The 12,285-nt window shown below is 39.1% G+C and overlaps 1 protein-coding gene across 1 annotated transcript in view; it reads right to left on the bottom strand.

Moving 5' to 3' along the window:
• The window catches only part of MORC1 (MORC family CW-type zinc finger 1), a 124,914-nt gene extending 112,918 nt beyond the window's left edge, over window positions 1–11,996 (bottom strand). Inside the window, exons 1-5 of the mRNA XM_037056862.1 lie at window positions 11,894–11,996; window positions 11,461–11,529; window positions 6,523–6,613; window positions 5,786–5,894; window positions 1,885–2,044 (exon numbers count right to left, since the gene is read on the bottom strand). Coding sequence (XP_036912757.1) covers window positions 1,885–2,044; window positions 5,786–5,894; window positions 6,523–6,613; window positions 11,461–11,529; window positions 11,894–11,996 — 532 coding nt within the window. The remainder of the gene's footprint in view (window positions 1–1,884; window positions 2,045–5,785; window positions 5,895–6,522; window positions 6,614–11,460; window positions 11,530–11,893) is intronic.
• Between the last annotated feature and the right edge of the window lie 289 nt (window positions 11,997–12,285).

The raw sequence follows: 12,285 nt of genomic DNA, 5'->3' as shown, positions 1-12,285 counted from the left end.
ATGAACATAAAAACAAATATGAGTTTTAAAAATTTGTACAAATATGAAGTATCATTTTAGGCCCTATAACAGGTGCGGCAAATTTGTTCAGTAAAGGGCCACATAATAGATAGGCCACGCTCTGCAGGCCATATGGTCTCTGTTACAACTACTCACAGCTCTACCACTGCAGCATGAAAGCTTCCACTGGGGACACACAAATGTATGAGCTGGCCATATTCCAATAAAACTGTATTTACAAGAATGGGTATGAAGCCAGATTAGACCTGTAGGCCACCGTGTTCTGACCTTGCCTTGAAGCAAGCACAGTTAACAAAGAAGTCCAAATTCTTTACAGAGTTGTTTATAATATGAAGACAAATAGGACTGTAAGAGAAATTAAAAGAACAACCAATTACCCTTTCTTGGTAGGACTTAAATACCAGGGAGAACTGCACAGTGGCTAAGAATTTGACTTGGGAGCCTGAAGACCTGGTTCTAAATCCTGGATCAAACATTTACCAGTGCAATGGCCTCAGAGAAGCTTCCTAACCTCGCTGAACCCAACCCTTCTAAATTATGCAGTAGAGTTTATAAAGTATATAAAACATACAGTTGTTTTGAGGGTTAAATGAGTTCATTTTTATAAGCCTTTTAGAAAAGTATTCAGGAAATAGTATGCTCTCCATTAGCATTTGTAAAAGTATTTCACAATTAGAAGTCAACTAAGAGATTATATTAACGGTCCTCAAAGTATAGCGTGTACATGCTAATGAAAGGGATAGTTTAATTGCCAGTATTTTCCTTTATAAGAAGGAGGAAAGGACGACACAAACATCACTATTAGATGTTAGAGAAGAAACTTCAAAAGTAACATAGGCTAAGTCAGAAACAAATCTCTCAGAGCTTCTCTATAAACGTTACATAAATCAAGGAGTTAAAAAAGCAGAATGTGCATAGTTTCCTCTAGAGTTGGCTTCTTTTGGCTTCTAGATATACAAAGTGTTGGAAGTCTAGAGAAATACCGGCACTGGAAAATGTTACTAGACATAGTACATTCTTCATGTTGAATAGAAAGTTGGTGGAGGTTGAAAGAATGCAAAAAAGATCTACTACTTTGGAAAGGAGTATTTACAAGGTTTTTGCTAACTGCCACAGAAACTTGGGGTTCATTACTGTGTAAGTTGCCAACTCTTACAAACCTGGGTCATGTAATCTTAGACACGGCAGTAGGCACCTCCTCACTCTGATATTGGGTGTGGGGCTGTGGACCCCTGCGGTCACAGCTTATACCATCCTCTTCGCATCCATTCTCACCAAGTTCATGCAAGTACAAACATTTCTCCCATTGTCAGGGACTTAGAGTTATATACATGTTTGAATTCTCTTAATACAAAACTTGTATGGATAAAATAAATGACTGCCCCACAGTGAGACTCCACATGATATTATAAAGAGAAAAAATATGAACACATACATACAGCACCTTTCATAAGACACTGAAATACTTCCAATGAAGCCCTGGCTGGTGTAGCTCAGTGGATTGAGTGCAGGCCTGCGAACCAGACGATTGGGGTTCGATTCCCAGTCAGGGCACATGCCTNACCTCCTCACTCTGATATTGGGTGTGGGGCTGTGGACCCCTGCGGTCACAGCTTATACCATCCTCTTCGCATCCATTCTCACCAAGTTCATGCAAGTACAAACATTTCTCCCATTGTCAGGGACTTAGAGTTATATACATGTTTGAATTCTCTTAATACAAAACTTGTATGGATAAAATAAATGCCCCACAGTGAGACTCCACATGATATTATAAAGAGAAAAAATATGAACACATACATACAGCACCTTTCATAAGACACTGAAATACTTCCAACGAAATTTCAGTTTTGATGATCTTACCACATTTGCCATAGATGACATCAAACTGCCGCATTAATTCAGCGTCAGTTTTAAATGGAGAGTACTTATAAATTATGGACAACTCTGTTGAGAATTTCTGAGGATCATCTGTGACAGGTTTTCTGGTTCTCGTTAACCATGAGGGCATTGGAACCACAACCTATTTTAAAAATAAATATTAATTTACTATAAAATGCACAAATAAAAAACATCATCCTTTTGTCTGATAAAAATTCAGTCCACTCTTCAGCCAAATTACAAAACCAAACACAAAACTAGAAGTTTACTGTCCTCCTATATCCTGGTTTTATAAAGAAGAGACACATAACAAATATGTATATGAATTAACTCCGGAGGCGGGCAAAGGGGAAGGAGAGAAGAGCATTCATACTCCCATCTGGCAATAGCTCCCCTCACCTCCACAGGGACCAGATGTTCATTCTCTGGAAAGACTAGAACAAAGCGTTTCTAAATTAGCTGGCATGCCAAGTATAGTTGTCAGGGGACGTTACTGAGATGGGAAGGATTAACTGAGAGCATGCACATTAGATACTGAAAATCCCAGATCTCTTCTCCCCTTTGGCTCCAAGAAAGCTGTCACATAGGCCTTCAGGCAGAAGGCCGCAGGTGTCTTCTCTGAGAAACCTGACAAGTCTGGGACAAAAGGCACAAAAATATTACATTGAGGGTTTCCCAATAAAACAACCCAGCTAGATTTTATTATCAGGCCACTTATAGCTGCCACCCATGACCCTGTACTAGAATAAATGGTTTGGAAAATAATTATCTTATTTCTATTAATCTTTCTTAAATATATGAGTGTAGCTTGCATTTATTTCAATGTTTAATATTGGAAGTGTTTTTGGGTCTTTGTAAGTTTGGTTGATGTTCTGTAACCAGAAATATGCCAAGGAACTTAACCATTATTTATATCAATTAGCCTATGGGAAAATTGGTTTCATTATATACACTACTTCCTTAAAGTCACAGTTTCCAAGAACCTACCCAGGAAGTTCAGTGAGGATACACTGTATTCAGGATGAATAATCACCTAAGAAAAGCCTATAGATGATAAATAGAGACCAAATAAACAAGTATAAACAAAGCAACTCAGTGGAAAGAGAAGCCATAGGAAAAACATGAAATTGTCAGAAGAAAAGTAATCAATCATTGTTATACAATTCACAGCTCTAAGAGGAAGAATTGTATTCATGAAAAAAGAACTAGGTATCTTTTAAAAGGAAACATTGAGAGAAAAGATTTCTTGGAAATTAAGTATATGATTATCAGAAAAATTTTTTCTAGGAAAGGGTTAAAATAGAAATGTTAAAAAATCTCCCAGAAAACGAAACAAAGAGACAATGGAAAAATATAGGAAGGGAAAGTAAGAAAACTAAAGAACTGGTCTTAGACATCCAAGAGCTAAGAAAGAGTAGTTATAGAAAGATAAAGAGAGAAAACCATCAAACGTTATAGGAAATTACCCCGGAATTGAAGGACATGAGTTTCCATTTCGAAAATGTCTAACAAGTACTCAGCACAATGGATCCAAACAGACCCATCCAAAGGCAAAACACTGAAGTCAAAATACTGGAGACAAGCAGGACAAAGAAGATTCAACTGACCTTCAAAAAGCTGGGGGCAGTGGCTGGGCCACATACAAGACTCAGGAATTAAAATGGCCTCAGACCACTTAACAACAACAGTAGAAATCAGAAAATAATGGAGCAATGCCTTTGACGTTCCCAAGGAAAATTTATCCCAAGCTAGCAATAACACCAAACAAAACTATCATTACAGTCTCAGTCAAGATAACATTTTCATGCTTTTGAGATCTCAAAATAATTTTACCTCTCATGCACCCTTGCTAAAATGCTACTGGAGGATATGTTACACCAAAAAGAGGGGAGAAGCTATGAAAGAAGACGGGAGATTCAGGATCTGAGATTTAACACAGAGGAGAGATGAGGAGATGGCTGGACAACGGCTTGGGCAGATCCCAGGATGGCAACTCAGCACCGCCCATGAGAGGTGGGCGCTGCAGCACCCGTGAGAAGTGATAAAGACAGACAACCAAGCAAGTACTCGGTGGTAGTGATAAGTACATAGAACACTGAGCAGGTAATTATTAATTGCAGGGAAAATAAAAAGCCATGCAGGAAAGGGAAAAGTAATAGTTTATAACATGATATGATTAAGAATGTGTTTATATAGTCTCATGATATAAATGCTGACTATTGCCATAATCACAATTACAATTAAGCTATGAAATTGGAAGGGTATGTGTATGAAAGCAGTAGAGGAAAAAATAAACCCTCCTCTTTTACAGTGGGAAATTAACAGATGATGACTAAATCAAATCCAAAGTAACAATACAACTGCACAAAGGCCTAGTACTTCTTGTCATTTCTTATAATTCCAATTGCTTGCTGGCAACACTCATAACAGTTCTGCAATTTGGCCCAATATTTGTACAGTTGTATTGCAATGTTGAATTTTGTGGATTTATTGATTAAATATCTTCCCTGCTGCAAAAAAAGAAGCATTACAAACTTGTTACATAGAGATACCCAGAAAAAATATCAAAAGCATTTGATAATATTACTAAAAGAGACTGCCTCTGTGGAAATGCAAACAGGCTGTTGGTTTAATTGAAAAAAATAAAATGGTGGTGTGGGGGCAATGGCCCATTTTAGAAAAGCTATAACCCCAAACAAAGCTTTGGTCCAGCTTCACATGCCCTTTACATACATAAAGTACAACATAAATGCTTAACACATCTCTTTGCCTCATGTCAGCATCCCACTCAGCTACTCCCTGTTGCCGACTGTTCCTATTACTCAGCCCCAGTCCACTGCAGCCAGTGAGCACACTCAGCTCCTGCCGGGCAACCTCCCATTTTCACACTGTCCCTCCAAACCCCACGCTGTCTCCAGGTCTGAGGCTGGCTGCATGCACTGCTCTCCAGGAACCAGCCTTGACTCACTCCATAAAACCCTCATGGACCGACCACTCAAGGTTCTCTGATGTCTCCATCCTTATGATTGCTTTTGGTAATTTGAAACAGCTGCAACTCATCTGCATTGACACCTCCATTTCGGTTTGGGGATTTTTATTGAATGTTATTGGGGTGATATTCATTAATAAAATTATATAGGTTTCAGATATACAATTCTATAATACATCACCTGTATATTGTATTGTGTGTTCGCCACCCCAAGTCAAGTCTAAACACCTCCATTTTGTTATGTATCCAATTCATATGCATCTGCCTCATTTTGTGACAGCGGTGGAAATGCTTTTATGGTCAGCTGGTCTTCTGTTTGTTTTCTGCCTTCCCCAGAGTCTACCAGTGCTGGGTAGACAGCAGTTCCTCAACATGTATTTGATGTACTGAATCAAAGCAGTGTTCTTACGAGTAAATCATAACCGATGTTCTTAATAGTAAAACTCAGACACTGCAAATTAAAATCTCTGAGTCATCAAATGGAGTTGAAATTATGGTCACCCAAGTTACAATGTTAAGTCTATTTCAAATTTGATTTCTTTAGATTTTATATTCTAAGACTTCAAATCCAATAGTCTATTTATTTTAAGACTGATAATCCATTTATGGCACAAGTGGTAGAAATGTGTTGCGGTCTTCTTCCAAAAACTTTCATTGTGCCAAAAGAAGCCTCTTGTTCTGGGAAATCTGGGTATGCAAATAATGTAAATAAAGTTATGAAAACTGCCTAGAAGTTAAAAACCCAAGGCAGGGTCAACAGGGCAGGCCTCCAATGACCCCAACCACTTTTTCTGATTTCCCAAACACCTGAACTTCTAAACCATAATCAGAAAGAACTCATTACAGAGAACAATACCAATACCATTGAAATGAAAGGAAAATCTCAGTTCTTACCTCACTCAAACCTTCTCCTTCACAGAATGTCTGAGAAAAAAAAACACAGGTCATTGTTTCTTCCTTCTTTGTAAAAAGAATAAAGTCTTTTCCAATCCTCATGGATCCACTATAAAAAAAATTCAAGAACATAACAGTTTACATCTCAAACAAAGAAAAGAAGGGTTTTCTCTTCATGGAAATAACTCCACTGTTTTGCTGACCCATCACCAACAGGGTACAATATGATTTTTTTTTCTAAGAGTAGAGCAGATGGATTTGAACTAATCCAGCCCCAAACTGCTGCCTGAGACACGACTTCTGGAGAGAAGGTGCTGCCTGGGGCTGAAGAACAGAACAATCATTTGTCCCTGGCAGGAGCCACACTGATGACAGTGGCCTGTGTCCTTGCCTCTCATGGAGACAGTCTACTGAGATAAGCCCTGGACACAAATAACACCTAAAATAACACCTATGCTAAACTATGCTTTGAGAAACAATAAACCACAGAGATGCAATTAAGCTCTAGAGTGCAGTAATTCCTGAAAGAAGATTCATCATCTATTTGAAAATTAAATTTTAGGATGTTGTAAAGATGTACGTCAGTTATGGGAATGGAGATTCCAAAGCAAGGTAGCCCTCCCAAGTTTATATTCTAGTTAAAGTTTTACAAACTTGGATCATGCTGTATAAGATGACCTGTAACTAAATGTTGTTCCGATATCAATAACACTTGCCTTATAGAAAAAAATTCTCACCTTTTAAGACCATTGCCATATTGTCCAATAAACTTCAAGGGCGATAACCGTTTCTTGGATGTTCCAAAGTAAATGATATCTGAGGCTTCCTCTGTAATACACAAAAATGTTCAAGGTGGTTAAGAATTATGAGTAGTTTATAGGGGCATGTCTCAAGGTGTTAGGCCAATCCCACACCTCTTGGGTCAGCCCAGAAACTAGGCCCCTTATCAGGCTCCATCATCTCTGACCAGGATCTTAATACTATTGCACTGAAGGAGGTCGACAGACTTAGCTGTGTGAATTAGGGCAAATAAGAATTTAAAACTCTGAGGCTTAACTTCCTCATCTCTCTTAAAAGGGAAATACTAACACATATAAGACGGTTGTTGATAAAGATAAATGAAATGGATTAAATAAGATCTAGTCTTCAAGCCCTGGACATAACACATGGCCCTCAATAAATGCTAATAAATTTTTAGCATTATAATTACTTGCACCACTAGTAATTTTCTGTAAATTTGGCCTCTATTCAGCCCCCTATGTGACTGAGAAGAAAGGAATGGCTCTGGTCTGATACCACCTGGGAAGCAAGGGCTACTTATTCCAAACTTTTAGAGTTAGATCCCTGCTTTCTTCAGGGCATTCTGGAATTCTAGAGAAAAATCTTCTGGATTTCAGAAAATATTAATACATACCTCCAGAAAGCTGCCAGGTAAATGAAAAAAGACAGGATTGGGCCCCCCATTTGGCCTACTTGAACTTAGGCTCCCAAACTGTGCTGGGGGCCCTGTATCAGTCTGGGGTACATATAGTTCAGCGGCACCTGGTATGGGATGTGTAAAAGCTGCCAGACACTCAGCTTGTCAGAAGCTAACCTGACATCCAATCACACACAGGGATAGGTAACATGTATCCAAAACAACAGTATTATTTACAATTCACTAATAGTTTAGTATATTCTAGGTGCAATGTTATATACATTACATGCACCATTTAATATTTATGACAAGCTGGCAAGGAAGACAGTATTATTATTTGCATGTTACAGATGAAGGATATTGAAGTTTAAGGAGTTTATGTAGCCTTCCCAAGGTCACGCAGTGGATAAATGCTACCACCAGGATTACGACCCAGATTCATCAAAGACCACATCCCACCATTTTCATTACATACCACATTGACTCCCGTGTGTGGTGGCTAGAGATCCGGGCAGAGGGTCAGAACACGGAATCGGACACACATGACCCTTGTTCTCAACAACTGTATGTCACGGTAAGAGAAATAGATTGAAAGGAGGAGGCAAATGAACAAGAACAGTTCTACAAGTGTTAAGTGAAGGTAACAAAAGCAGGGCAATGTGATGGAAAATTAACAGGAGCATGTCCTACAGACAGAATGACCAGGGAAAGCCCCTTTTATAAGGTGACAACTGAGATGAGATTCAAATGACGGTGTGGCTGGAGTGCTATACGCAAGGAGGTGAATGACAGGAGAAAAGGTCAGAGGGCAAATCACACAAGAAATTGAAAGCATTACTGGAGAGCATAAATTCTACTATGAAGAAATGAAAGGTTTTCTTAGGCTCTGCAGAGACAGAAGTGCCAATGAGCCACAAAGTCAGGCAATAAAGAGATTTATTGGGGTTTGTGTGCCGGGGCGAAGTTTCCCGGTCTGCAGGGTGAGACTGGGGAAGTCGCACCCTAGCAAGGAATGTCATGGGGTTTTATTTTCGTTGGCTCCCTGTGGGAGCTGGGGATTGGTGCCCTCTGAACAAAGCAGCAATACAGCATTGGTGGTTTCTGCCCAGGACTCAGGTTACTGTGAGGATATCCGTCTTGGCAAAGCCCGCCCTTTCGGCTCTCTGATTGGACATCAGCCGGCTGTTCCAGGTGCCATTTTGATTGTCGACCATCTTGACTTGTAGTCCAGCCGGGGGCCATCTTGACTGTAGTCCAGGTGGGGCTTCCTCCTATCCCCGCCCATTCTAACATATTCCACATGTCAACTGAATCATATTCCTTCTGAAGAACTGAGTATCTGTCACATCCCTGTGTTCTGATCATTTTGTTCATGGAGATATATAAACTGAATTGTCTCTTTTTAAAGAATTGCCTTAGAATTTATCACATATTCTGTTAGTTATTTTAAGAATTCATCCACTCATTTGCTGGTGGGCATTTAGGTTGCTTCCAGGACTTGGCTATTGTAAATGGTGTGTTATGAACATTGGGGTGCATAGGTTCTTTTGGAATTGGTGTTTCAGGGTTCTTAGGGTATAATCCCAGCAGTGGTATTCATTTACACAATGGAACACTACCCAGAAGGAAGAAAGAAGTAGCTCCTACCCTTCATAACAGTATGGATGGAACTGGAAAACACTATGTTAAGTGAAATAAGCCAGGTGGTGAAAGACAAATACCATGTGATCTCACCTCTAAGTGGAACCTAATCAACAAAACAAACAAGCAAGCAAAATATAATCAGAAACATTGAATTAAAGAACAAACTGACAGTAACCAGAGGGAAGGACAGAGAGGACTATTGGGAGAAAATAAGGGAAGGGCTATCTAGGAACATGTATAAAGGACACATGGACAAAACCAAAGGGTGTACTTTCGAGGATGGGAGGCAGGGATGGGTGGTGCTGGGAGCTGAGGTGGGGTGAAAATGGAGACAACTGAACTTAATTTTAAAAAAAGAATTCAGGAAAGTAAACAACATAAAGCCTAGAAGTGAAAAATAAAACTGCTTTTTCAGCATGTTTTTCTCACAAACTCTGCTCTCTTATTTAAGTTAAACAATAAAGAACCAATAATCTATTTTTTTATTGTTGTTCAAGGAAAGCTGTCTCCATTTTCACCGCACCATGCCCCCCACTACACCCATCCCCACCTCCTGCCCTCAAGCCTGCCCCTTTTGGTTTTGTCCATTTGTCCTTCATGCATGTTCCTTGATGGCCCTTCCCCTATTATCCCTCTCCTCCCCCACCCCTCTGGTTACTGTCATTTTGTTCTTTATTTCAATGTCTCTGTTTGTATTCTGCTTGCTTGTTTGTTTTGCTGATTAAGTTTCACTTACAGGTGCGATCATATACTTTTTAATCAAAATGACCTGGAAAAAATTGAAATTATCCATACAAAGTCAGAACAAGAACTGAGCAGGATACTTGAACATTTCTAAACTTCCTAATAAATTATCTTTGACTATTCAGACCAAGGGGGAGCTTCCAGGACTCAGAAGAAGATAACCTCTGTGCTGTGTATTCTCGGCTTCTATCAGCACAGAAGAGCACTCTTTCCTCCGGTGTGAAACTGACCAGAACACGCCCATGGAGGAGCTTAGTGAGCATAAGGATGCTCAGCAGCATAAAAAAAGATCCAGTCAGAAACGAAGGATACACTAATTGGAATAAAGAATAATTCACAAGGAAACAGCAGTAGAGTGGATGAAAACAAGAATCAAATTAATAATTTAGGACATAAAGAGGCAAAAAATCCCCCACAGAGAATAAGAAGAAAAAAGGATACGAAACGATAGTAAAAAAAGATAGTAAAACAAAGATAGTAAAAAAAGCCTAGTAAACAAAGATAGTAAAAAAAGCCTCTGCGACAACTTCAAGAGGTCCAACATTCACCCCGTAGGGGTACCAGAAGGAGAAGAGAAAAAGCAAGAAATTGGAAATCTATCTGAAAATTTAGTGGAAGAAAATTTCTTTAATTTGGTGAAGGAAATAGGCATGCAAGCCTATGAAGCACAGAGAGACCCAATTACAATGGATGCAAAGAGGCCCACTCCAAGGCACATCATAATTAAAAAGCCAAAGGTTTAAGATAAAAAGAGACTCTTAAAAGCAGCAAGAGAAAAGAAGTTAGTTACCAGATGGTTGCCAATGAGAGATGGAGGAGGGGAATGAGTGAAAACGTGAAGGAATGAGAAGTACAAATAGGTAGTTGCAGACAGCCACAGGAATGTAAAGCACAGAGTAGGAAATGGAACAGGGCTTTCAAATCCACAGCCAGTGGGCCACATACGGCCCAGTTTAGATATGAACGGGGCCCAACAAAAATTTGTAAATTTACTTAAAACATTACAAGATTTTTTTGTGATTACATGTTGCAGTATATTTAATATGTGATCCAAAACAACTCTTCTTCCATTGTGGCCTAGAATTGCCAAAAGTTTGGACATCCCTGTAACAGTCAAATAATTTATATGCACGACTCATGGACATGAACAACTGTAATAGCATAATCAATAAAATATAATTTTAAAAAAAGAACTCAAGGTTAAGCCAGCCCAAATAACTCAAAGCCCTCATCGGAGCAAATAAATAACATTTCAGCTCCACAGCAAATAGGTATTATGCACCTACTTCATGCTGGCTTTTTGCTAGCCTTGAAGATACAAAGATAATTCATGAAATGTATTGTAGAGGTATTCATTATGATGGGTACATTCAATTGAATCAACTAACCCTTTGAACCCACAAAGAAAAATCACAAACTGCTAAAAATAAGGAGGGGTGACCTCTGCCTCAAGGTTAAGCAGAAAACTTTAAATTGCCTGAAGGCATTGGAAACTGCCTCAGGGTTCTTACAAGCAATACCAGAAGGACGGTCTAAAAAAACAATCTCAGAATCCAACCAGTAGCTATTTGTAATCCATTTATTTCCAGATGTTTTTTTGTACAAGTAATCAGGTAACTCCTGCCTTTCATCTTTCTGGCAATATTTATTTACATTCACTTTCTGTCCTGGTTTAGACGGTTGCAATGAATTTACGCTCTCAGTCGAAATATTTAAACTAAAAAGTTCAATATGCCAACACTGGGGTTTATTTTCCCTAATAGCTCCATACCTGTTTTTGCACAGCTAGCTCAATTTACTTTTATTTATTGTATGGGTTTTCAGACTGTTTCCTCTAACAGCCAGTTAGGTATCAAGATAATTAACTTACCAGGGCTCATCCCACATCCATCATCCAGGAAGCACAACATGAATCCACCCTGCAGCTTTTCATCATCCACTGTAAGAGAAAGCAGTTCTTACTAATAAATATTGGGCTTCATTTGTTCGTCAGAAAGTCATGCTACTCACATAATTATTCGTCCTCCTCAAATGCAGCCACTGAGTGACAGAGTTGTGGCACAATGATAGAGCTCAGAAAACTATTCTGACTGCACTTTCACAAGAAATCGCCAGGAGGAAACAATCCAGACCCAAAAAGGCTCTGAAATAACGTAAACCACCTATACACTAATAAATAATGTACACAGGAAGACATGCCCAGCTCTAGAATTTGACTGGTCCTTTAGATTCCATGTATTTCCTTCCTGTGGGAGGGAACAGAGGTAGATGATGATGTGACCCCAGGATCCCTCTATCCAAACTTATCAACCTTTCCACCAAAGGTCTAATTCTAAAGCCAATCTGGGCCATTCTTTTTAAATCCATCAAGCTCTCTTCCAAGTAGTTAATTCCTACAAGAGCCATTTGAGCATGCTTCTTTTGTTGTTGTTGCTGTGGATGTTTTGGGTTTACAGATTTTTACTTATTTCCACACCACAGTGGTCATGGGACCACGATTACAAGGAAATGATGAGCCTTTGGAACTCTCAGACCTCTGGCTGTTAGTAAAATCAACCTTTTCAGTAGTGTCTTTAGTTACAGATTTATCCAATTTGCGTGGTTTACATATTTAAACCAGACACTAGAAGTGTCTACCAATTCAAAGTAACAACTTTCTCCCTTCCTAGGAACTTGTTGAGATGGTAAACGCAAA

This window comes from Sturnira hondurensis, unplaced genomic scaffold (assembly GCF_014824575.4).
Source record: "Sturnira hondurensis isolate 20B ecotype Veracruz unplaced genomic scaffold, ASM1482457v3 Scaffold0000880, whole genome shotgun sequence".
Lineage (NCBI taxonomy): Eukaryota > Metazoa > Chordata > Mammalia > Chiroptera > Phyllostomidae > Sturnira > Sturnira hondurensis.
This window is presented reverse-complemented; position numbering and strand designations above follow the sequence as displayed.